This window comes from Phyllopteryx taeniolatus, chromosome 22, assembly GCF_024500385.1.
Source record: "Phyllopteryx taeniolatus isolate TA_2022b chromosome 22, UOR_Ptae_1.2, whole genome shotgun sequence".
NCBI lineage: Eukaryota > Metazoa > Chordata > Actinopteri > Syngnathiformes > Syngnathidae > Phyllopteryx > Phyllopteryx taeniolatus.
Window position 1 is genome coordinate 626347 of NC_084523.1, and position 26239 is coordinate 652585.

At 39.7% G+C, this 26239-nt stretch overlaps 2 protein-coding genes across 3 annotated transcripts; one reads left to right on the top strand and one right to left on the bottom strand.

The window, feature by feature from the left end:
* The first annotated feature begins 89 nt into the window (after nucleotides 1–89).
* On the top strand, nucleotides 90–6304 carry spx (spexin hormone). Its single transcript, XM_061762916.1, has 6 exons — nucleotides 90–2978; nucleotides 3284–3364; nucleotides 3513–3570; nucleotides 3663–3725; nucleotides 5232–5318; nucleotides 6084–6304. Exons 1-6 carry the CDS (start codon nucleotides 2973–2975, stop codon nucleotides 6146–6148), a joined length of 360 nt encoding a protein of 119 aa, XP_061618900.1. The 5' UTR covers nucleotides 90–2972; the 3' UTR covers nucleotides 6149–6304.
* On the bottom strand, nucleotides 5335–26193 carry gys2 (glycogen synthase 2). Of its 2 annotated transcripts, XM_061762912.1 has the most exons (17): nucleotides 25895–26193; nucleotides 23892–24073; nucleotides 23209–23400; nucleotides 20542–20727; nucleotides 19495–19639; nucleotides 17127–17244; nucleotides 14132–14252; nucleotides 13941–14047; nucleotides 13482–13541; nucleotides 13305–13383; nucleotides 10649–10762; nucleotides 10264–10390; nucleotides 9595–9690; nucleotides 9348–9511; nucleotides 8481–8561; nucleotides 7775–8033; nucleotides 5335–6190 (listed from the first exon to the last, which is right to left on the bottom strand). In XM_061762912.1, the coding sequence occupies exons 1-16, from the start codon at nucleotides 26016–26018 to the stop codon at nucleotides 7809–7811; spliced, it is 2121 nt and encodes a 706-aa protein (XP_061618896.1). In that variant the 5' UTR covers nucleotides 26019–26193; the 3' UTR covers nucleotides 5335–6190; nucleotides 7775–7808. The 2 variants fall into 2 exon arrangements, with proteins under 2 accessions (XP_061618896.1, XP_061618897.1); XM_061762913.1 differs by lacking the exon at nucleotides 5335–6190 and having other exon boundaries at nucleotides 7893–8033; nucleotides 9348–9425.
* Nucleotides 26194–26239: the final 46 nt, after the last annotated feature.

A 26239-nucleotide genomic window follows, 5' to 3' on the forward strand; every position in this document is an offset into this window, starting at 1 on the left:
TTCACTCTTTGTTATAGTGCAGCCACTTGCTCAAATCATTTAAGTTCATTTTTTTCCCCCCCTCAGCTAACACACAGCACCCCTATCTTGGTCCATTAACTCCATGTGGGCTTTCATGTGTCTTGCACTGAGGAGAGGCTTCCGGACGGCCAGCTCTAGGAAGGGATCTGGTCGTCCCATACGTCTTCCATTTGAGCCTTATGGGGGCCACTGTGCTCTGAGGAACCTTAAGTGCAGCAGATTTTTTTATTTTTTTTTGTAACTTTGACCATTTCTGTGCCTTGCCACAATTCTTTCTCTGAGCTCTTCAGGTACTTCCTTTGACCTCATGATTCTCATTTGCTTTGACATGCACTGTGAGGTGTCAGGTCTTATATAGACAGGTGTGTGGCTTTCCTAATCAAGTCCAATCAGAATAATCAAACACAGCTGGACTCCAATGAAGGTGTTGAACCATCTCAAGGACGGTCAGAAGAAATGGACAGCACCAAAATTAAATATACGCGTGTCAGAGCAAAGGGTATGACTACTTATGGCCGTGTGATAATTCAGTTTTTCTTTTTTAATAAATCTGCAAAAATGTCAACAATTCCGTGTTTTTCTGTCAATATGGGGTGCTGTGTGTACATTTACGAGGGAAAAACATTATTTTAGCAAAGGGCTGCAATATAACAAAGAGTGAAAATTTTTCAGGGGGTTGGAATACTTCCCGTACCCACTGTATTCCTTGAGAGAGAATGAAAGTCAGAATTTTAAGTATACTGGTACATTTTTATTATAAAAAGTATTATTGCCAGACAGGCGGCCCGGTGGCTGACTGGTTAGAGCGTCAGCCTCACAGCTCTGAGGACCCGGTTTCAATCCCTGGCCCCGCCTGTGTGGAGTTTGCATGTTCTCCCCGTGCCTGCGTGGGCTTTCTCCGGGCACTCCAGTTTCCTCCCACGTCCCAAAAACATGCATGAATTGGAGAGTCTAAATTGCCCGTAGGTGTGAATGTGAATGTGAGTGTGAATGGTTATTTGTTTGTCTGTGCCCTGCGATTGGCTGGCAACCAGTTCAGGGTGTACCCCGCCTCCTGCCCGATGATAGCTGGGATAGGCTCCAGCACGGCCGCGACCCTAGTGAGGAGAAGCGGCTCAGAAAATGGATGGATTATTGCCAGACAGTCACAGAATATCCAAATCAAAACACTTTGTTCACAGAAACCTTCTTGATAGGGCAGAAACTCATCTGTCAGGACTTGGACTTTGGAAATGAACAGCTGTGGATAAAGTCCACTCTGGCCAAAAATAGTAAATAAATACAGTAAATGGCAATGAGTTGTTGGAGACATGCTCATCTCTGTAGTATACAGGCGCATCACTATAAATTGGAATATTGTGAAAAACAATCTCAGTAGTTCAATTAAGAAAGTGAAACACAACTACTATGTAATATCACTATTTCTATATTCACTATAGAGTCGTCGTTCAAGATTTTCTAATGATGATTATCAAGTGCATTGGTATTAAAAACTCCTATTCAACATCTTGGAAAAAAAAAATTCATAAGTAAAATAATTTTAACTGTAGAAATGTGGGCCTTCTGAAAAGTATATTTTGCTATATACTGACATTTGGAGCTCCTTTTATTCAAGTCTGGACTTTGACTAGGCCACTCCAAAACTTTTCTTTATTTTTTTCTTTAAGCCATTCAGAAGTTGACTAGCTGGCGTGTTTTGGATTGTTATCCTGCTGCAGAACCCAACTGCGCTTCATCTTGAGGTCACAAACTGATGTCTGAACATTCTCCTTCAGGATATTCTGTTAAAGAGCAGAGTTCATGGTTCCTTCACACAGTTGTCCAGGTCCTGAATAAACAAAGCAGCCCCAGACCATCACACTACCGCCACCATGTTTGACTGTTGGCATGGTATTCTTTTTCTGAAAGGCTCCATTACATTTACCGCAGATGTAACGATATACCGTACATCGCTCCAAAAAGTTAAACTTTCCTCTTGTCAGTCCATAGAATATGCTCCCAAAAGTCTTGTGAATCATTCAGATGGATATACAAAACCTATCTCGCCAAATCTATTTGGACAGTGAATATTCTTACAAAAAAAAAATAAAAAATAGTTGTGCAAATCCTTAATAATCCACCGTAGTGCTTTGTCTACCCAGGTTGCTATCTTACTATATGTTTGCATTTTATCAGTACTCATTAGAAATCGTTATCCGACAAAAGGGCAAGAAGTAAATCCTTATCGATGTGCCTTGCTGTTTTTGTACGAAGTTGCTATTTTGCCATATGATAGCATATATCCCCTGGCTACTATGAGAAAATATGGTCACCACTTTAGGAAAAATATAATCACCAGAGTGCTATTTGATGTTAACCCCCGCATTTTGGACCAAGTGTAGTAGATACAGCACGACAAACCTATCAGTCCAAACCCAAACTGGTGGATAATCCTATTTATTATTGGAAATGTGGTATTTTGAGCCACCTCCTCATCTCTCCATTGTTTGCTTCTGTGCACAAGGGGCAAACATCAATATTGTGCTATGGGAAAATATTGCTGCTGATGCTATTGACAGTGGCAACATCAGCTGTCACATTTTCAATTGGCCTTCCCCCCCCCCACCCTGCAATATCATCATTTTGAAAAATTGCACTTGTCGACGGAGCGAGAACTGCTTACAGCAGCATTTTAAATTCAGAAATATTTACAGTGTACTACACCCAGTCAGTGAAAACGTTGAATTGATCATGGTCTCCATTCATTCACGCTCACATGCCCGCCCCTCGTTTATCAAACTGGCGTGACCTATTGCTGTTGGCATCATGAAGAAGAGGGCGGGCACTGGGGTGGCTTTCCCGTCTTGATGATATAAATACAAGGAGGGGGAAGAGCAGCAGAAGTGCTCCAGGACCTTTTCACCCTTCTCTGCTTGGTTTTTGGACACGAAATCTGTGAGATATCTTTCACCATGAAAGTAAGTAGGCTCGGATTCACTTTAAAATTCTTCATTTTAAGATATCATTTGTAAAAATCCGCTTGTTTTGACTAACACCTTCAGTGAGGTATTTCTTTTGTTATTGTGGTTGGAGATTTCAGTGGTCATATTGCATCACTGAGAGCTGTTTTTCATAGTTTGAGTCTCATGTAACCCAAATACACATTATAAAAGAACACTTTTTAATGCAGAAAGTAGTAGTTATGTTGTATTATCCCTCCCAAAAATGTATGTTATGCTGTAACGAGTATTAAAAAGATGTTCCTCCTCTCTAACACCCACAGGGTTTGAAGACCATCACTTTCACTTATATTCTCACTCTCTTTCTGGCTGCATTTGTCACACAATCCTGGAGTGCACCGAAGGTGAGTTGTTTTTTGTTGTTGTTTTTTTTCCATATACTGCATGTTGTTTATAATATATATAGGACAGAATATAACTTTATTTATTTATTTTAAATATCAATAAACTTTCTGTAACTAAATCACACAGGCTTTTATTTCTTACTTCAAGGGCTCTTTCCAACGGAGAAACTGGTCACCACAGGCTATGCTGTATCTTAAAGGCACTCGTACGTAAAGTTGCTCAACTCAAGTACTCAGGATCTTATAGGTTTTATTGCATCTTTCATGTGGTGCTTTTTGGTTCTATGCAATTTCTCAGAAGGACGCAGGTTCATCTCAGAGGACCGAAAAGAAGGAGACGTGTATGACACTTTACACTTAGGTATGTATGACCTTATATTACAAGTAAAACGGAATTGTAAAATATTTCTGTTGGTAGCTAATCAGCTAAAAACTTAAACTTCAGTATGTTGACGAGATGATTAATACATACAATACATAAAGTCATGGCTAAAAATAGTGCCAATATGTTAATGTTTTTAGCCATGTCAATGTTGTCAATGTTTTTAGCCATGAGTGTATTGTCTTAAAATCCTTCTCTCATTATTACGGCATTTAGCAAATAGAAATAATTTAGGCTATCCTAATAGACCTAAAACAGAAAAAAAATAATTTTTGATTTCATGTCAGACAGACGGGGGGGGGAGAGGGGGGGGGGGGCGTCTTTTTCTTCAGTCATGGCTGAAAACACTACGATGGAGTGGCGACCAGTTCAGGGTGTATCCCGCCTCTCGCCCAGTCAGCTGGGATGGGCTCCAGCACATCCGCGACTCTAGTGAGAGTAAGCCGTACGGAAAATGGATTGGCTGAAAACTTTGGCTGCCCAGGTGCCAATGTTTTTAGCCATGACTGTATGTTTTTCATATTATTTAGGGTTTACTCACACATTCCAAAAACATACATATTAGGTTAATTGAGTCTAAAGTGTTCCTTGGTATGAATGGTTGTTTGTCTCTACACTAGAGAAAAAAGTACTTTGAACTTGTACATTGGTTGCATGATTAAAATGTGGGAAACTAACAAATATTTGATTATTTGCAAGGAAATGGAAAATTATGTCAGTTTACCACATTTTAACCATGTGCAACCAAAAATGCAGAACTCTTTTGACTGGCGAACATAGTCCGCTTGGATTGGCTCCAGTTACCCGCGACCCTTAATGAAGACAAGTAGAAGATGAAATATTGTGTATATATTTATATATACATTTATTGCTCAGTTATTTATGTATTATATTTAGATTTCAGTGAATTTTTGTAGGGCATTCAATGAAATATTTTCTAAAAAAAACTAAAAAGAATACAAAAAAATCAACGTTAGTAATCTACCACTTTAGTAATTACATTTTTTTTTTTAAATCTACATATTTGTAATATTTATGAACCAGTGTAATATATTAAGGGGATTTTTATTGAGTGAAAGTGTTTTGCTGTAAACTACAAAAGGAAAACGCAAAAGATGATGACAAAAAACAAAGTTTTAAATTTACGGATTAGAGTGCTCTTGTTATGGTATAAGTAGCCATAATCATGGTTAAATAAAAGGATACTATCAGAGATATTGATACAATTCTTTTTCATTAATACCTCTAACGCAACGTCTTCCTGTAAGCAATGATGAGCGCTATTGAAACTAATTTAAATGATCCACAAGCATTCAGGATGAGCAATTTTATCATTTTATATTCCCCTTTTTCTTTCCCACTTCCTGTGTGGGGCAGGTGCTTTTATTTCATTTTTATATTGTAGTACAATGTTTTTACAAAGGTGGAGTTTCAGCGCAAGGCTGAACGTTTGAATCAGTGCTTGTTGTGTATATTTCCTCACAGAGACCCGCAGTCAGAACACAGAGAAGCTGAGTGTGGACCAGGCTGCCACTATTTTACTCAACTTTTTGCAGCAGGCCAGGGATGGAGGTGGGTGTAGCGCTGATTGAAAATGCCTTTATATTCTTTATTATCTATTCCAGCCAGGACACAGGTAACACAATCATTATTTAAAATTCTGATGTGCGCTTACAAGACATTCAGATGCCGTTAAATTTAAAGTTTTTCCATCGTTATGTTAGTGGGTGAAGGTGAGGGGTTATTTTTAATGTGCCAGTCAGGATTTATGACAAATAAAACTTGCAGTCATAAAAAAAAAAAAAAAAAACTGTCACAGACACGTAGGCTAAATAGTTTCGGAATCTTCTTTCTGTTAAAAGAAAAAAGAAAGAAAATCCCACATGATGTCGTCTGTCAGAAAGCTTGGTTTGAGCCGCGGGTCATGGAGACCCAAACACACACACAACTAAACTACCCGAGAATGGCTGTGAAAAAAAAAAAAAATCATTTTCATGTAATTTGATTAATAACAGTGAAGACATGGCCCACTGAATTTCCTTTTTAATATCAATTAATTTTACTGTTATGAGTATTTGAATTCTCGAAAAGATGTATTGTCAAGTAATATTTTTCAAACTTTTAATGCCAAAATGTTTTTACAGTGAAAGGGTTCTTCTTTTTCGCTCAAGCTGTCTTTGCCGTTAATGCCACTGGCGAGAGCTAAAAAGCTAACTTAGATTGAGTTTTTTCTTTAGCATTATGAATCAAATTATATGAAAATGACCCCTTATTTGAATTGATACGAAGCTGCAATTGAAATGTGACTGGCTCGATGTCTTTTTCTTTTTCTCATAGCTGATGAAAACCCAGATGAGGTGTACTTTCAGGAGATGCCAGTGTGGAAGAGAGAATACTTCTGAAAGTGGTCCACGTCCTCGTCGGATGGCTGTCGTCATTCATTTCTGTACGAGGGAGAAGAAACGGATATTTTGTACATTGTGTCACCAAATCTGAATACTGTATATTTGAAATGTGATGTTTGAATAAACTGGAATAAATTTGGACTGATAGCATGATTTGTGTGAGATGATCTGAAGTTGCATTATTGAGTTGAACTGTATTCTTGCTGTTAACGGATACAGTATCACACAATGTAATCACGATCTCAAATCAAGATCATTATAAACTTCGACAATTGTATTTATTGTGGCGATAGGTTGCATACTCAACTCATGTTCAGTACCATGACTTGATGTTGTAAATATGCACACAGATCATTTTGATTCAGTGATGAATAATATTCTTCTACTGTCTTGTGTTAATCAACACTTATTTTATTTCATGTTATATTCAATTGCATTTGTATTACATTAGATTTTTTATTTTTTTTTTGTGTCCCGTTCGGCTCTTAGGTCAAGCAGAATGGAGGATCTGTATCCCTTTTATGCCGGAAGAGTTTTACTGTGTCACAGTGGAGTTTTTTAAGCTGCCGCTGTGGTTACTTAGTATTATAATAGATATTTATTGAGAATCAGGGTCGATCAGTCGAACAGAACAAAGTTTCTAGAGGGGAGTGAGAAAAGACAAAGCACTAATTGTAAACAAGATGACAAAAGTAAATCATTATATATCTAGAACAATGAACAAGTATGATTGTTGTATGGGGCAGTAGTGCTCCACCCTGTGAAGGAAGGACAGGACAAGATAGAACAGGACAAGGACAGGAGAAGCATGCAGGACAAGGGTTGTGAACCCGGCTGTACAACTGAAGTGTGGTGGGATTGACTATGTAAATTATAAAAGTCTATAGGAAGGAGAGCAATTCGCATATTCATGAGTTATTTGTCGCAGCAAGTCAGTGGCCCCACACCCAACGAAAAAGTCCCTGGGATATGTGCCTCCGGACACGTGCAAGTGAATTGCACCGTTTCGCATGCACAATGACTGACAGAAGTGTCCTGTAATCGCTGTGCCTGCACCGCGGGGGCTGAGGACCCCACCCTATCAATTGAGAGGTGGGATCGGGCGCAGGAGTCCACCAGAGAGGAGCCCGGCGGACAGGACACGTCCCACACCGAGGGACCCAGGGCGGTCCGCCGGCCCCAACGAGGCGCCACGACAACTGGCCACCCGGAGAAGGCCGCAGGGACCCAATGCCACCCCAGCCAACCCCCCGCCCCCGACCTTGCTTTGTGCATTGGTGTACAGTCATGTTGGAAAAGGGAGGGGCCGTCCACAAACGGTTCCCATGAAGTTGGGAACAAAGAATTGTCCAAAAGCTTTTGGTATGCTGAATCCGTCAGAGTTCATTTAATTAAAATAAGGGGCCAATATTCCAAATTCCCGTTTTCCAATGAATGTGGCCAACTAGTGAGCGAATACTTTTGGCAATGTAGTGTAGGTGGTCGCTACTTGGCAGATTTCACGGGGAAACCTGACCTCCATTGATCAATGAGGGATTACTGTACATGTAAAGAATGTACTGTAGGCCCTGAGTCACTTTAAGTCATCCACAGTTGACAATCAAAGATGGAATTTGATCTCACCCTCTTTAGGAATCATCTGGAAATCAGTTACGTCTCAGTTTCCTGATTCTCCTGGTTGTTTCTTTTTGCCTTTTGTCGCAGCACCTAGGATGAAGGGAGCCTTTATGTTCTGTCGGTCCTTTTCGGCCTCCTCGTCTTCATCGTATGGTTCATCATCATCATCATCATCCTCCACATCACTGTGGTGTGGTGTGGAGTGGACAGAGACTGAGGGAGAGGGGGGCACTGAGTATGGCCGGGGATAGCGGAAACCCTCCGTCTTTGGAGAGAAAAAAAAGACAGATTACTGATGGGTAATTTTATAATCAAGAGACACCGGCAGGAATATCAAACACGCGTATCATAAAGACAATATATCCCTGAAATGTGATCAAAAGGAAGTCTTGTTGTGTACTGTTGTGATGCGATGTAACAGTCAACGTCAATGCACGCCGACGCGATGGCTTGTCAATCACCCAAATGCTAAGCTGCCAATTAAGGCCTGAAAAAATATGTGGGTCGGATACAGCCACCTGTGCGTCACTCAGAACATGAGAGCTCCTCTAAGAATTCCTCAATGTAAGGTAAGGATTACATAGTCCTTTTCTCACAAAATATATACAGCTATACTAATGCGAAGCAGCATTATTTGTGCTGACATTTCATTGAATGTCTGGTTATTTTTAATACTGTTATACATTTTCCATTTGGAGCTTTCGGGTCTGACCTTCAGAGGCGCCATGGGGTCCACTTTAAACTTGTCAGGGAACGCTCTGCTGAGTGCAAGGAGGCGTGCATGAATGTAGAACTGTGAACGAGAAGTCAAAAATGTGATCGGCATCGATTGTTTAATCAAAGAAACTCAAAACAAATAATGTGATGTTTTTTTCTTTTTAATATTCAGGAGAAATGCCAGAAGAGTCTTCAGCAGTTTACTGCTACAGAATGTTCTTGAGCTTCATTTTATTGCTACCGACTGATACACTCCCCAGCAAAAGAATTAGAGACAGTGAAGCCAGTTTGTTTATTTTTGCTGTAGACTAAGAACGTCTTGGTTTCACATATAAATACGGGCGAGACAAGAGATCATTTCTTCCGTTTTTCTTTCCAGGCACTGTATTTACATTTGCATCTGATACACAACTGAGAAGATAGTGCCTGCCGTTTAAATCCACCCATTTTTCATGAGGGAAAAACTACTGGAACGTGACTAGCAGGTGTGTTTTGTTGCCTGTAGAGACGACATTCACGTATACTAGTTACCGGATCAAAGCGTCACAGATTGTTCAAGAGACAAAGCGGATAATCTCCGTTACGTTCAGGGTTTCAGACTCCAATTATGTTTTGAAATGCTGAAGGATAGCGTAAATGTTTTGAAAGTAGCCAGTGAGCAGCGACAGCAAGTCGCGCCAGCGTTCACTCAGATCGGAAGACATTGACATGCCGGTGAGCGCTGCACTTCCACATGGAACTTGATATATTCATTGATTTGGTCGGCATTATTCGGTGTAATGAAGACTACCTCTGGCAAAATTCCAATTTGTGTTTCTAATCGTCCGTTAAATTGGATAGTGACTGTTTTGCATTAACAAACCCGTCCTAGGTATCTCCAGTCCAACAGGTCGGACAACCTCTCTGCTCTGTTGCGCTGGATGATGCGCTGACGCCGTGACTGTTGGCAGAAATTGAACATGAACTGAGTCAGCTGGTTACAGGACTCGTCGGCAGAACGGAACCGCCGGTCCACGATGTAAATACCTGAAAGGAGAATGGAGAAAAAGGTGTCAGTTTTTCTGAAAATATGGCAATTACGCTATCTAAGTGTGCATGTGTGTACAAACCATAGGCAGCAGGGTCTGATACATGTTCCTCCATGAAGCACCCAAAACCAGAAAGATTAGTCGTCACACTGGGAATGCCCATTACAGTGCATTCACCTGAAGAAGCAGAAGAAACTCAAAAGACTCGTGAAATATGCACGCAGCTATCAGTAGAATGATTCCCCTTCGCTTGTCCATGTGTATAGTGAGAAACAAGCCAATCTGGTAGTCAACTGTATCAATACAGTTATATGTATGAATACAACAATACAAAAGAACGAAACAAAAAAACACTGAACAAAAAAATGGCCACCACAATGTGCAAGTTCATATGGTTCCACTCCAGTTCGCTCTAGTGGTTACTGCCCAACTCAGTCCCAATGCAAGTGGACTGTAACAGCATAAAGTGGAAAATATTCGCACCTTTATTCAGACAATCGGCTCAACACAAGTGCTATTGATGGTGCAGTTTTTGCCTAATTTTGCTAACAAATAAGTGGCATTCTGAATACCTTTCGATGAACATACAATACCTTTAACCCCCCGCATTAAAAGTAAGAGGGGGAATACTCAACAGCAGGTCATGATCTACAAACATCTAACTGGTAGACACAAAAGGAACCAGGGTTCGGCACAGACTTTCAAAAGGTACATTTGATAAGGAAAATGTCAAAGACAGGACTGTAGTACCTGGTGTGTATCCCCATGGCTCATAGTAGGAGGGGAATACTCCAAGGTTGCAGCCACGGACAAAGTCCTCATAGTCCATTGGCAGCAGAGGACTTGTAGAGGATAGGAATTCAGGATGGAAGATTACCTGCGAAGGGAAAGTCAGAGTGGATCGAAAATATAGTTCAGTTAAGGTCTTAATTCGACCCAAATTTGGGGTAAAATTGTGCTTCTGAAGTCGTCATAGTTAAGGCAGACTGCTTTTTTTGTGTTTTACAGTGGTTACCTTCGTTTTTAGACTTGTGTACTTGAAAGAATGTAGATGTAAAATGCAGTTGGACGTAAATCAGCTCATGTCAACATATGGGAAACTTCAGAGGGAAGCAATTGAGCTGCGTGACTGTACCTTAACACGGTCATTTCTGGAATTGAAGAGGCCGATCCGTCGGATGTTCGCGAGAATGGGATCTGTTGAGTCATCAAGCATGTTGTGGGTTGTCACTGGAGGGAGGCTGTGTCTCTGTAAATAGTGTGTACATTATGATTAGCCATTCTTGACATGTGAAAGTCATTTTTCATTGAAATTGCACCACCTTTTTCCTCTTCACCAGACCAACAAAAACAATATTTTCAAATTTTAACTTGGAAATTAATCAGCTTCACTGAATGTTTTGTGTGCAGTTTTATGGGTTCCACTGTAAATCTACTGTCTATTTTTTTTTTTTTTTTTTTTTTTTTTTAGGTTTGTGGTCCGAGGCAATGGTTTGGTCTTAGAAATACTGGTTAGCACATCTGCCTCACAGTTCTGAGGACCGGGGTGCAAATCCCAGCCCCGCTTGTGTGGAGTTTGCTTGCATGTTCTCCCCGTGCCTGGGTGGGTTTTCTCCGGCCACTCCGGTTTCCTCGACATCCCAAAAACATGCGTGGTTGGTTGATCGGAGACTCTGAATTGCCCATAGGTGTGAATGTGAGCGCAAATGGTTGTTTGTTTCAATGTACCCTGCGATTGGCTGGCAACCAGTTCAGTGTGTACCCCGCTTTTCGCCCGAAGATAGCTGGGATAGGCTCCAGCACGTCCGCGACCCTTGTGAGGATAAGCGGAACGGAAGAGGAATGAATGCCCAATACTGTAGAATATAAATGTAATTAAACGTGTCAATTCAAGGAAGAAAACACCCATTCAACAGATCACTTTAACACCAAATTTTGCCACAGTATGGCTAATTTTTGGCTTAATATAAATTCCTGAAATTCCTGTTTTACACACTGTGTAAAACATGAAATGAAATAATATACTGTCCCAGTGTAGCAGTGTAGCATCAGATTACACGTTTAAATGACAACTACCTAGTTGTCATTTAAACGTGTAATCTGATGCTACCAGGACCGCAGCATGAATGACACATTCCTGAGAGTATGAAAAGTTGTGAAACTTTTTGAAATAAACAAGGGGGTTGTTGCAAAGAGTGAGTGTGAGAAAAATGGGGAGCGCAGCAGATGAAAAACTACAAATCACAACAACTCGTTCTCGAGCTACCAGTCAGGATATTCAGTCCATCATCTCCACCAGACTTTTGTAGTGAGTCCCATTTGCACTCAATTTAAAATCTCAGAAATATTGACATTAGCATAAATTCATTTAATTGAGAAAGACCTTTTAATAGGCATTTGGATTTTGGCTGTCTCTTATAACATACATCACACTGACACAACCAGTCTATTAAACCACAGTCTGGGATAGGAGAACGTAATTAAGTCTCAGTCTGCTGAGTTATTGCACGGACTTTCATTCATGGTTTACCACATGCGAGGATCCCTTCATACCGCTTTCAATAATTCAGTAGCAGCGGGCACCATCACTCTCGTTGATCACTACTTGGGAAATGCCTTATCCATTCAGAAAAAAACTAGAGCTGAGGTTATTAAAGTACAGAAAAGACCCATATTTCCAGCTACTTAAAACCTCTCTCCACCCAGCCTAGGATAAGTAATACAGATGACCAGGTAGAAATTGGCTACTTGTTGCTAAATTGTAACCCAGCATTTGGGCTTGCTCAAATATCACATGACCACAAGTATTCAGACCCTTTGCTGTGGCACTTGTATATTTTACTAAGGTGGTGTCCATTTCTTCTGATCATCCCTGAGATGGTTCTACACCTTCAATTATATTGATTGGACTTGATTGGGAAAGGCAAACACCGATATAAGAACTTAGAGCTCTCAGTGCATGTCAGAGCAAATGAGAATCATGAGGTGAAAGGAAAAAAAAAAAAGAAAAGAAAACACGTGAAGGACACCCAGACTAAGAGAAATAATATTATCTGGAATGATGAGACCAAGATACCTCCAGGGAAGATGAATTGGCCAAGTAGAGGGCTATCCTGGACGAAAACCCTTTCAAGAATGCTCGGGACCTCAGACTGGGCCGAAGATTCACCTTCCAACAAGACAATGACCTGAAGCGCACAGCTAAAATAACGATGGAGTGGCTTCATAACAACTCCGTGACTTTTCTTGAATGGCCCAGCCAGAGCCCTGACTTAAACCCAACTGAGCATCTCTGGAGAGACCTGAAAATGGCTGTCCACCAACATTCACCATTCTACCTGACAGAACTGGAGAGGATCTGCAATGAGGAATAGCAGAGGATCCCCAAATCCAGGTGTGAAAAACTTGTTGTATCATTCCCAAAAATAGTCATGGCTGTATTAGCTCAAAAGGGTGCTTCGACTAAATACTAAGCAAAGGGTCTGAAAAATAGAGATCTGAAAATGGCTGTCGACCAACCAACAAAAATCTAAGGGGGCCTGAATATTTTCCGCACCTACTGTATATAATGACAGAGCAATGAGAGAACATAAAGCATGATGGCAGATCGATAAGGATGCCGCATCGTCCCTTATTGTTTCAAATGGGAATGACGAAAATGCTAACAGTTTGAGTTTAAAGATGAGGTACAGCAAAAAAGGTTACGAACCAGCGAAAAGCGCTGGCAATTAAGTCGCTTCGCAGAAAATTCAGGAGACAGCACAACAACCAGGACTGAGCTTGAACAGTACCTGAGTGGCATAGATGGCCCGCTTCATAATAGTGAAGTCATCTCGGTCCAGAATGGAGTCCATATCAGGGATCTTGCCGCTGATTACAACACCATGATTTATTTATGTATGTATTTATTTATGACCATGTTTCATAACAGAAATTAAAAGGACATTTGACAACAAAGCGTTGCTTACATTAACAGTGCATCATACAGCCGTTTCCCAAACTTCTCTTTCACAGTGTGAGCAGTATCCCTGTGGAATAGAAACCGCATTTAGACAGTTTCATAAAATTAATTTTTGTAACATTGGAAGAAAAAAGACCTAATTTAGCAGAATGTAGTCATAATTGTAAAAATAATTTTTCATCAATGTGACGCAGTACTCCTTTCTAACCTGAAATTAAAACTTTATTTTCATAATACAGTATTTAAACTTTATTGTCGTATTATTTGGCCTTGTAATTATGGTTGAAATCCTTGCAGCATCTAGATCGTCAAACTTTTATAATGATTTTTAATGTCTGGTCTGAGTATTGCATTGCTATTGGAAGAGAAATTTGAACGAAAAACAGCATATCAAAAGTAAGACAGAGTACTGGTGTTGTCTGAATAAGTTTTAGGCAGTTCTGTATATGTAGTCACATCCCCATACCAGAGCTGTTTGCGTATAGCTTGCCCCTTTAAGGACTCCACATTGAAATTGTTGGTTTTAGCTGGCATAATGAAGAAAACTACCACTGTCACATCATTTCTGTGGACCTGCAAAGGGGATTGAGCATAAACAGTGGTTTAGCAGGTAGCAGACTGGTCTAAACACTTTTTGCACTTGGATTGAGGACTCACCCTGAGCAGGTAGTTAAGCCTGGATAGTGACTCAAGGAAAAGATCTGCTCCCTTGTTGGAGAACTCATAGCGCCCAGCTATGAAGAAGAATAGTGTTTTATCAAGGTTGAAGTCCAGATGTCTGTTAAAATGAACGAATGGATTATTTCACTACAGTTGCAATACAGTTGCAGTCACTCCACACCAGAACATCTCACCCCGTTCCATGATATACTGTAGGCTACTGCGTTTGCCCTCGAGTTTTTGGTACTGTATATGCTCACTTTTTTTTATATTCTTACCCAGCTTTGCCTAGCGATTTTCATTGGTACTTTTGTTTTTCATTCCTGATCTTCCTTTTGATAGTCCGACCTGGCTTTTTGCCTTGTCATATTTGCTTGTGGTTTGTGTTTTTTATTTGTCGTGTGAGCCTAGTCTCCTGTCGTGCCCAGTCCTGCTATAAATTCTTCAAACCCCTTTTGCTGAGTTACCTTGTGAGTTACCTTGTGTTTGATTGATGTAAAGGTTGAACAACCTTAATTGTTAGCCGCTACTAATATGAAAATAGAAGGGTAAAAAAACACTAAAAGTAGGCTGTCATTGGGGAAATCCAAAGAGGGAGGTTACTGCGAGATTAACCATAAACCATTGTATGTGACTCATTGATAAGTGCAAAGTTGCTTGGGAAGTTAGTGTGCAGTGCCGTGAAAAGTATTGGCCCCCTTCTCAAATTCTTAGTTTTTTATTTTTTAGCATAGTTTCCCCACTTTATTGTTTAAGATCATCGAACAAATGTACCGTAATTTCTTGTGTATAATGTGCACCCATGTATAATACGCACCCCCAAAGTTGACCTCAAAATTCTGGAAAACCCTTCTACCTATGTATAATGCATTTTTTACATGATTTTGCTTCTACCCATATGATGAAAACATGAAGTATTATCTGTATTTTGTTAGGTTTTTTTCAAATAATTATTCTGAAGTTAAGCACTTTATTTGGCCACGTAATACTTTTTTTTTTTTAATTTACTTGGTCTTATTTTGACTCTTATTCACAGCCCTACTTTTATTTAGTAAATTATAAAACACACAGTTGTGCTCATATGTTTGATTACCCAGGCAGAATTTGTAAGATGGGTACAATTCTTTAAAGAAAACACAAAGGACCAGGCGAAACACATTTAATTTTATTTAAATGCGATTAAAATTAAACGGTCAACCATTTTAGAAAAGCATTACCGTTAAATAAAACCATGAAGAAATTAATGATGGTTGTTGTTCAGTACTCAGTCATATTTAAAAATATATATATATATTTCACAAATCCTGCCAGTATGTATGTAAACTTATGAGCACAACTGTACATACAGTATATGCAGTCATACGTACCCCTGTCATATTGGAATGAAAGTCTAGGCTACACTTATTTTAAAACCACTGGTGGTGGCATATTAGAATGAAAGTATACACCTTTCCCATAACCTCTAGGTTGCGGTGGCATTTTGGAATTAAAGTGTACAGCTTTTTCATAATCACTAGATGGCGGCATACATTTATAAAATGTGAAGGTTTTTTCCATTTGCCCTAATACCTATGTGTAATGCGCACTATTGACTTTTGACAATTTTTTTGGGGGGGGGAAATGTGCATTATACACAAGAAATTACGGTAAATAGCAGCCCAAGATAACCCAAGTAAACATAAAATGCAGTTTTTAATGGTAATTATATTTGTTCAGGGAAAAAAAAAACAAAAAAAAACTATTCGACGCCAACTTACCCAGTGTGAAAAAGGTGATGGCCCCCTAAACCTAACAACTGGTTGGCCCACCCACAGCAGCAACAACTGAAATCAATCATTTTCTCCAACTAGCAAAGAGTCTTTTACATTCCTGTGGAGATAATGTATTTTGGCCCACTCTTCCTTTCAGAATTGTTTAAGTTCAGCACCACTAGAGGGTTTTGGAACATGAATGGCCTTTTTAAGGTCATGCCACAGCTTTTCAATCGGATTCAAGTCCTGATTTACACTAGGCCATGCCAAAAGTTTTTTTTAGTTTTTTTTTTAAGTCATTCAGAAGTCGACTTGCTGGTATGTTTTGGATCGTTGTGCCGCTGCAGAACCCAAGTGCATTACAGCTTGAGGTCACGAACGATGTCCGAACATTCTTGTTCAGGATTTTCTGCTAAAGAGCAGAATTCATGGTTCCATCACTTACAGCCTGTTGTCCAGGTCCTGAAGGAGCAATGCAGCCCCTGACTATCACACTACCAACACCTTCTTTGACTGCTGGTATGATGTTCTTTTTTCTGAAATGCTGTATTACATTTATTCCAGATGTAACGAAAAGTTGAACTTTAGTCTAATCAGTCCATAGAGTATTCTGCTAAATGAACGCGGACCATAACTGAAGCAAGGCCAGCTTGCAGTTCTTTAAAAGTTGTCTTGGGTTCCTTTGTGACCTCCTGAATGAGTCGTCGCTGTGTTCTTGGGGTAATTTTTGTTGGCTGGTTTACCACTGTTCCATGTTTTCCTCATTTAAGGATAATGGCTCTCATCGTGGTTCAATGGAATGCTTAGGCTTTACAAATAGCTTGGAACCCTTTCCAGACTGATAGATGTCAATTACTTTATTTATTGTCAGTTTTTGAATTTCTTTGGATTGGGGCGTTTTCTTGCAGCTTTTTGAGATCTTTTGGCTGACTTGATTTTGTCAGACAGGTTCTATTTAAGTGGTTTCTTAATTTGAACAGGTCTGCAAGTAAGTAGGCTTGGGTGTGGTCAGTAAAAATGACCAAAATATAGGAAAAGGGGGTTCAAATCTTTTCACGGCACTTATGATCTTATGATCATTATCAAATTTCGGTCGTTTTGCTGTCACACAAAAAAATACAAAAAGGTCAAAAACAAGGCAGAACACTCTTGTGGAGTTCATTTTGTAGATGCTCACTGCTTTATTGAATGATACCGTTAGTAATATTAGAAAAGAAAATCAATCAATAAGAGTCACTTACCCATAGAAGTGTCCTCTGACAAACTCCTGAATGCGAGCCTTGTTGATGGAGTGCAGGTTTTGAAACTCATGCATGGCTGAGAACTTTTTTACATTCAGCCCGTTAGGAGTCACCAGATCTGTTCCGTTAACACATTAAAAGAAGAGAAGTGTTCCTGAGTCGACGTGGCAATATCCTGAACACAACGATGCCGGTTTTCAATGCAGTGCTATACTAAGGTAGAGTTTGTTGTGAATAGACCTAGGTAAAATTTGCTGATTCACAGAGCACAGCGCAATGGCCAATTTAAATGGAAAAAAAAAAATCCTAGATTGTGTTTACCTAACAGAGGGAATTCTATTACATAATGTACAACCCCAATTCCAATGAAGTTGTGACATTGTGTTAAACATAAATAAAAACATGGCTGTATTATCTCAAAAGGGGGCTTCTACTAAATACTGAGCAAAAGGTCTGATTTGCAAATCATGTTCAACCTATATTTAATGAAATACATTACAAAGACAAGCTATTTAATGTTCAAACTGAACAACTTTATCGTTTTTAGCAAATAATCATTAACTTAGAATTTTATGGCTGCAACACGTTCCAAAATAGCTGGGACAGGGTCATGTTTACCACTGTGTTACATCACCTTTTCTTTTAACAACATTCAATAAACGTTTGGGAACTGAGGACACTAATTGTTGAAGCTTTGTAGGTGGAATTCTTTCCCATTCTTGCTTGATGTACAGCTTCAGCTGTTCTACAGTCTCTGTTGTCGTATTTTACGCTTCATAATGCGCCACATATTTTCAATGGGAGACAGGTCTGGACTGCAGGCAGGCCAGTCTAGTACCCACACTCTTTTACTACGAAGCCACGCTGTTGTAACGCGTGCAGAATGTGGTTTGGCATTGTCTTGCTGTAATAAGCAGGGGCGTCCATGAAAAAGACGTTGCTTGGATGGCAGCATATGTTTCTCCAAAACCTGTATGTACTTTTCAGCATTAATGGTGCCTTCACAGATGTGTAAGTTACCCATGCCATTGGCACTAACACAGCCCCATACCGTCACAGATGCTGGCTTTTGAACTCTATAACAGCCTTGATAGTTCTTTTCCTCTGGCCTAGAGGAGACGACGTCCACAATTTCCAAAAACAATTTGAAATGTGGACTCGTCGAACCACAGAACACTTTTCCACTTTGAATCAGTCCATCTTAGATGAGCTCGGGCCCAGAGAAGCCGGCGCCGTTTCTGGGTGTTGTTGATAAATGGCTTTTGCTTTGCATAGTAGAGTTTCAAGTTGCACTTGAGGATGTAGCGCCGAACTGTATTTACTGACATTGGTTTTCTGAAGTGTTCCTGAGCCCATGTGGTGATATCACCTTTACACATTGATGTCGGTTTTTGATGCGGTGCCGCCTGAGGGATCGAAGGTCACGGGCATTCAATGTCGGTTTTCGGCCTTGCTGCTTACATGCAGTGATTCGTCCAGATTCTCTGAACCTTTTGATAATATTATGGACCGTAGATGATGAAATCCATAAATTCCTTGCAATTGTAGGAGGAACGTTGAGGAACATTGCCCTTAAACTGTTTGACTATGTTATCACGCACTTGTTCACAAAGAGGTGAACCTCGCCCCATCTTTGCTTGTGAATGACTGAGCAATTCAGGGAAGCTCCTTGGCACCCACCTGTTCCCAATTAGCCTGTTCACCTGTGGGATGTTCCAAACAGCTGTTTGATGACCATTCCTCAACTTTCTCAGTCTTTTTTGCCACCTGTCCCAGCTTTTTTGGAACGTGTTGATGCCATAAAATTCTAAGTTAATGATTATTTGCTAAAAACAATAAAGTTGATCAGTTTGAACATTAAATATCTTGTCTTTGTAGTGTATTCAATTAAATATAGGTTGAACATGATTTGCAAATCATTGTGTTCTGCTTTTATTTATGTTTAACACAACATCCCAACTTCATTGGAATTGGGGTTGTAAATTAGATGACAGAATGACAATGCTGCTGTATCTACAGTATATTGAATGAACATCTAATCTATGTCATTTACTAACGTGTAATATGTAACATTTTAGAATTTTAAATTGCAAGGGTATTTACTTAGCTTTACTCTTGCTGCAGTGCAGTGTCGCTGAGAACTGAGTTTGAAACAAAAGGCTTATAATTTGTAAACTAAGTCAATAATATACAGTATGCATATGCAAAATGGGTTCCTGTGATATTTGGGGGAGGAATAGTATAGTTTGTATAGGGAAATATTAATGTGTTTGTTAATTTGCGAAATACAAATAATACATGTTTATTGTTATTCGTTAATGATCAAATTATCTCCATTATGGTGAAGTTAAACTATATAAATGTCCACCTGGCTTCCTGTGTAGAATGTGATTGGCCTCCACCGCAGTGATCTGCGAGACTGTTGTGAAGACATGAGAACAATGAACAGCAGCTCTCTCCAAGCAGTAGCGATGGTAGATCTGACGTTCACCGGCCTCCTTGTCGATGTTGAACTGCAATGCATAAACACAAAGACAAAAAAAAACAAAAAAAAAAACATTGACAAACATTTTACTCTCTCAGGGAGGGCAATGTTGCATTCTTCCAAAGTGAAATTTGTATTTTTTTTGTGATGAAATGTATTCCTAATGATTAAGATGATCATTATTAAGAGAGCTCGTCATGTATATATATATATATTGTTATTAGCGCCACTAAAAGAAGAGAACTGCATTTCTTCAAAATGGCAAATTTGTCTTCAGCCAAGCCCAAATTTGTCGAAGTTACAACGAACCTTCAGTCGTTTTACAAGCGGCCCGTGTTCAAAATAAGCAAAGTGGAAAACGAATAATGTACTGTAAACGATTCCATTCATAAAACTGATGAACAAAATATGGATTTACTGTTCAGGTCGAACTGTGTTTGTTTGTTGTCAATTATCCACTGAGCCGGTGAGTGGCCTTTAGCTCTTACCTTGACCTTTACAATGAGCCAATTACAAACTCCCACGCTGACCCATTTAAACACATTTCAACATCTTTAACGATACTCTAAGTCCTTGTAAAGGTCCACAGTCTGTGTGAGGGTGCCTTTTCCCATATTGGCCAGTTCAAACAATTGTAAAAGTTAGCATATATCAGTTGTTTGCATGGAATTAAATAACACTACGATCGATGATATTCTATGAATTCTGCTATTGTATTTACATTAACTGCTTGAACCAATTCATAAATCATGTATATGCTGCAGCAAAAAGCCAAAATGAAGCATTGCATTCCTATTAGGTACTTCCTGACTGACTGCCATGAGTATTGGAAAATGACGTGAAAACGCTCATAGGATCTGTACAGTTGACAATAATGTGAATAACATTGGAAAAGTACACGACGGCGATCTCGCCTATATTTGTGACTACCTTATCTAAGTTGTTGTAAAAGTCAACGTTCCCTGCGCAGAGGTATCGTCCCAGAAGAGTTGCGTGAGTAGTGAAGACTGTCGCCATGGGTATCTTCCGAGAGCGACAGAGAATGAGCCCTGGACCTGCCTGCCACTCGTGGAAATGAGCAATGACATTGGGCTTGTCTCCAAGCTGGTCTGTTAACTGAGGGGAAAAAATAAAAAGAAATGTGCAAAATAATTTCATTACGCTGACAGAATTCAGTTCCGTTTACCAAGATCAAAATGTACTTCTGTAATCCAAGAAATTGCAAATAATAAAATCTAAAGGGGGAAAACTTTCACCGGGACAGTAGCCATAATCCCTGCAGTGTATTTAAGGTCTGAAAGTTTAGCTGGCATTTGTTATGAGTGCTGGTCACAGTTATTCCTCTCAAAATGGACTGAAGTCAACCACAGGACGTCTCACACTAATCCTGAGGAAAAACCCGCACATTCTGAGCAGGACTCATTTTCATCGCTTGTATTGATAACCATCCATGTCACTACCCAAAACTGAGAGCGGGAACTTAAATCAAAAGCTTTGCCTTTTAGCTTTACTTTTTTTGACCATGACAGACTGATGAAATTGCCCCACCAATCTGTCATCGCCTTGTTCCATTCTTCCTCGACTTTTCCACCAGACCTGATGAGAGTTAACTCCTCTACTTGAGTCACCTTCTAACCTTGGAACCCAAAGGCCACGGTCAACCCGTTTCCAAGTGAAGATTCAGATTTGAAGCTGCTGATTCTCATGCCAGCTGCTAACGTTGAAAGTCATAGCTCGGTCATGAAGCCATCTGGGCCACGTCACCAGCTAATAGCAAAGATGATATACTACTTTTCAAGTCTGGATTGCACCTAGAAAATCACTCCATGAAAACAATGAACAGCAGATTACCTACCCAAGAGAACCAAAACACATGTGGACTGGCCTTTCTCAGTCAAGGTTCTGACTGTGGTTTGGTTCACAGAGTCTTTTGGAGATGTACTTGGGGGCTTTCTTGCTGTAGCTTCAGGATACAGTGGATCCAGAAATTATTCAGACCCCCTTACATTTTTCACTCTTTGTTATACTGCAGTCATTTGCTAGTTTATTTAGTTTATTTTTTTCCCTCACAGCACCTCATGATTAGGAAAGCCACACAGCTGTCCATAGAATACCTTACAGCTCACAGTGCATGTCAGAGCAAAGGAGAATCATGAGGTCAAAGGAAGTGCCTGAAGAGCTCAGAGACCGAATTGTGGCAAGGCACAGATTTGGCCAAGGTTACAAAAACATTTTTGCTGCACTTAAGGTTTCTAAGAGCACAGTGGCCTCCATAATCCTTAAATGGAAGATGTTTGGGACGACCAGAACCCTTGCTAGAGCTGGCCGTCCGGCCAAACTGAGCAATCGGGCGAGAAGAGCCTTGGTGAGAGAGCTGAAGAAGAACCCAAAGAGCACTATGGCTGTAAAGAAGAACCAAAAATATCAATGTGGCTGAGCTTCAGAGATGCAGTCGGGAGATGGGAGAAAGTTCTAGAAAGTCAACCATCACTGCAGCCCTCCACCAGTCGGGGGTTTATGGCAGAGTGGCCCGGCGGAAGCCTCTCCTCAGTGCAAGACACATGAAAGCCTGCATGGAGTTTACTAAAAAAAACACCTGAAGGACTCCAAGATGGTGAGAAATAAGATTCTCTGGTCTGATGAGACCAAGATCGAAATTGTTGGCCTTAATTCTAAGCGGTATATGTGGAGAAAAGCAGGCACTGCTCATCACCTGTCCAATAGAGTCCCAACAGTGAAGCATGGTAGTGGCAGCATCATGCTGTGGGGGTGTTTTTCAGCTGCAGGGACAGGACGACTGGTTGCAGTCGAAGGAAAGATGAATGCGGCCAAGTACAGGGATATCCTGGACGAAAACCTTCTCCAGAGTGCTCAGAACCTCAGACTGGGCCGAAGGTTCACCTTAAAAAAAAGACAATGACCCTAAGCACACAGCTAAAATGACATAGTAGGGGCTTCAGAACAACTCAGTGACTGTTCTTCAATGGCCCAGCCAGAGCCCTGACTTAAACCCAATTGAGCATCTCTGGAGAGACCTGAAAATGGCTTTCCACCAAAGTTCACCATCCAACCTGACAGAACTGGAGAGGATCTGCAAGGAGGAATGGCCGAGGATACCCAAATCCAGGTGTGAAAAACTTGTTGCATCCTTCCCAGAAAGACTCATGGCTGTATTATCTCAAAAGGGGGCTTCTACTAAATACTGAGCAAAAGGTCTGAATACTTATGGCTGTGTGATATTTCAGTTTTTCTTTTTTAATAAATCTGCAAAAATTTCAACAATTCCGTTTTTTTCTGTCAATATGGGGTGCTGTGCGTACATTAATGAGGAAAAAAAATGAACCTAAATGAATTTAGCAAATGGCTGCATTATAAGAAAGAGTGAAAAATTGAAGGGGGTCTCGAATACTTTCCGTACCCACTGTATCCTGAAGCTACAGCAAGAAAGCCCCCAAGTACACCTCCAAAAGACTCCGTGAACCAAACCCCAGCCAGAACCTATTCCAGGACTGGAAGATGCAGTGTGCAAAATGTTCCGAGGGTTCTTTTTTGGACCCACTCCCCAGCAATACAACGAATAAAAAAAAAAAAAGTGACCTCTTTGAAGAACCAGGCTATGAGAGATCCTATGATGAGGGAGTCGTTTGCTTCCCGGTCTTGGTACGGCAGGCCAATGTTGCAGTTCTGCCACAGGTCTTCCTTCCAGCGGTCCAGGTTCCAAGCGGCAGAACCGATGTCAAAAAGGATCACGTAGGGACTACCCTCAATTAGCCAGCGACCAAAATAAACCTATGAAAAAAGATCAACAAACAGTTGCTTAAAGCATTTTCAACCAATAAAAGTCTTGTTTGCTGAGTAATATCAGATATAAGCAGATATTTTAACACTATGTCACTTTAATCCTCACATTTGCCCATATCAGACTACAGGATACACACAGTAAGAGTAGGTGGTCCATGGTGTACAATTGCCATCTAGTGGTTAAATGCATCAATGGATGAAAACAAATATATAACATAAAATAAATATTACATTTAACAAGCATGTAATGACTGTTTAATGCCAGGGTATAAGAAACCATTAAGATAAAAGTCATTATACATGATATATTGCTGTTCCACAACATATTTAGTCATAAATCCCTTGATTTGTTAGACAGATATACTAAATTGTATTTCACACTTTATCTCAAAATCCAAGTCCAATTTTCTATATTATTGTTTAAAAGAGAACAACTTCCATATTCAAATATAATATAATACATACATAATGTCTCCCACCTGGCAACCATTTTGGATCAGAGCATCCATGGCCTTCCTGATCGCAGGAAAAGGCGGCTCACAGGCCTCCACCTGTGTCTTAAAGTTGTGTTCGAAGTACGGCCCCAGCATGAAGTAGTTCTCCCCCCACTCGTCCACAGTGATCTTGGCCTTGGTCTGGATCACCGTGTAGATTCCACCGACTGCACCAACGCAAAGCAAGACCAATAAATGCATGGATTAGCGGTTGTGTGTTCTTTAAAAAAAAAAAAAAAGAAACGTTACAGAAAAGAGACCACTGTCCCAATTTTTACAACATTTACAAAGTTCACAGATCTGTTGCTAGGCGGAGTTCAGGCAGAGTTACAGGTCCGTAAATACACAATTGGCAAACGCTTGTCAGAATTGTTTTTGTTACAATTGTTTTTGTTACAATTGTTTTTGTCTCCGTGATGTGCTCGGCGGAAAGATTTTGCTTCAAAAGCCACCACTGATTTTAAAAACATTTCTCGATTGACAGCCCTAATATATATAGTCTGTAATACTACTAACGACATTAATTATAAAATATTACCCCTGGAAATGTATTTGATTTTAAATGTTACTATGTTAAGAATATTATTATAATAGATCTTAGAAAAGAGCGTGTTTTTCATTTGCAATTCCTTGACTTATTCTGATTCATTGTTGGTTAAGTATTTGATGTATTTTGTAAATATATTGTCCATTTTCTGCATAACACCAAATGCGAGTTAACAATTAATGTTATTCTGCCGCGTATCTCCAGTGGTCGTGGCGTTGTGTAACATAACATTTTAAATCATGTGGAAGTGTTTTTTTGTTTTTTTTCCCCTTCCAGTGTCATTCTTGGCAAAGCAAACACTGATACGAAAGACCATTGATGCTTACTGATTCCACAATGACGTTGAAATGACGTTATATCAGAGGACAGCACCGGTGAAACACCCGAATGGCCTCTGCAGTGGACAACGTGACCACTTTGGGTAAAGAAACAACAGCAAAGAAAATTCATAATAAATAATACTTTTTTTTTTTTAAATGCTGCTTTCCAACCAAATAAATCCTGACCTTTTTAATGACTGGTAATGATCTAAAAATATATATAGGAGAAAAATCATATATATATATATATATATATATATATATATATATATATAAAGTAATTAGCATTTTCAGAAAACAACAACAAACAACACAAACACAAATTATGAAACTTCATTTTGGAAATCTAACAGTGAAGACATTTTGTCATTAAAAGTTTGAAAAATATTACTTGGAATATTTTTTCTCTCTCTTAGAAACAGTTATTACCTATGAAAACGTATTGATGTAAGTTTCACGTTGGAATGTGATACAGTTCATGTTTTAACATAAGTTATCATGTTTAAATCTAAAGTTGAACATGTTAAACGTGATCTTTATCACATTAAAACGTGAAATGTATACTGAATTCTTTCATGGTGTTTCGTAATTACCCTTTGAATGATAACACCTGCCAATAATTCAAACACTCAAATCAGTAAAATAAATGGATTTTCAAAAGGTTTAGTGGAGTAGTAGGAGTAGTTTATTGTTATTGATCACATTATATTAAAATGACTTATATATTCTGCATGCAAATGTATGGCAACAAAAAAACATACTCCCTTTTAATGCGTTTTTAATAGTTAAGGCCACAAAATAGGATTAGCTGGGACCATTTGTCTGGTTTAATGTGTAACTTTTCAAAGGCATTGGATTGCATCCACTTTCTCTGGCTTTCAATATTTACTCTGTGAGGAGCGCAGTCACCAAACATTGGCTCTTAAAGAAAACAGTTTAAATTAATTCAACATTTATTTTTATGTAATCCCCCCCCCCCCCTCCCTCCTCTTGAGGAAACATGAAGCTATAAATATAATGACTTCATTATAGGCAAATTAGGTCCAAAGGAAAGGATTATTACAACGCATGGAATACTCATGTGCCCTGTGGAGCACCGAAACAAAAACAAAACGTCGAACCTTTATTGGTGACTTCCCAGGCTACCTCGAAGAGCAGCAGGTCTTCCACGGGCAACTCATCCTCCTCCCAAGCTGGCAGTATGCCACTTAAAGATGTCATCGACAAAGACCGTGACAGTGGCATCTTAAAATGTCTCCAATTTTTTAAAAATAATAAGAATTTCAAAAAAAAATAGAGACACTAATAGTTGATGATACAGAAAATGATACAGCAAACTGTAGGGGAATATCTTCGAAATAGGTCTGCACCTGCTGGTCCAGGACTCAGTATTGGACCGTTAGGAGACAGTAGGACAAGATAGATATGGTCTAATGGGGGTAAAGAACTCCCACCCCGCCTCCTGT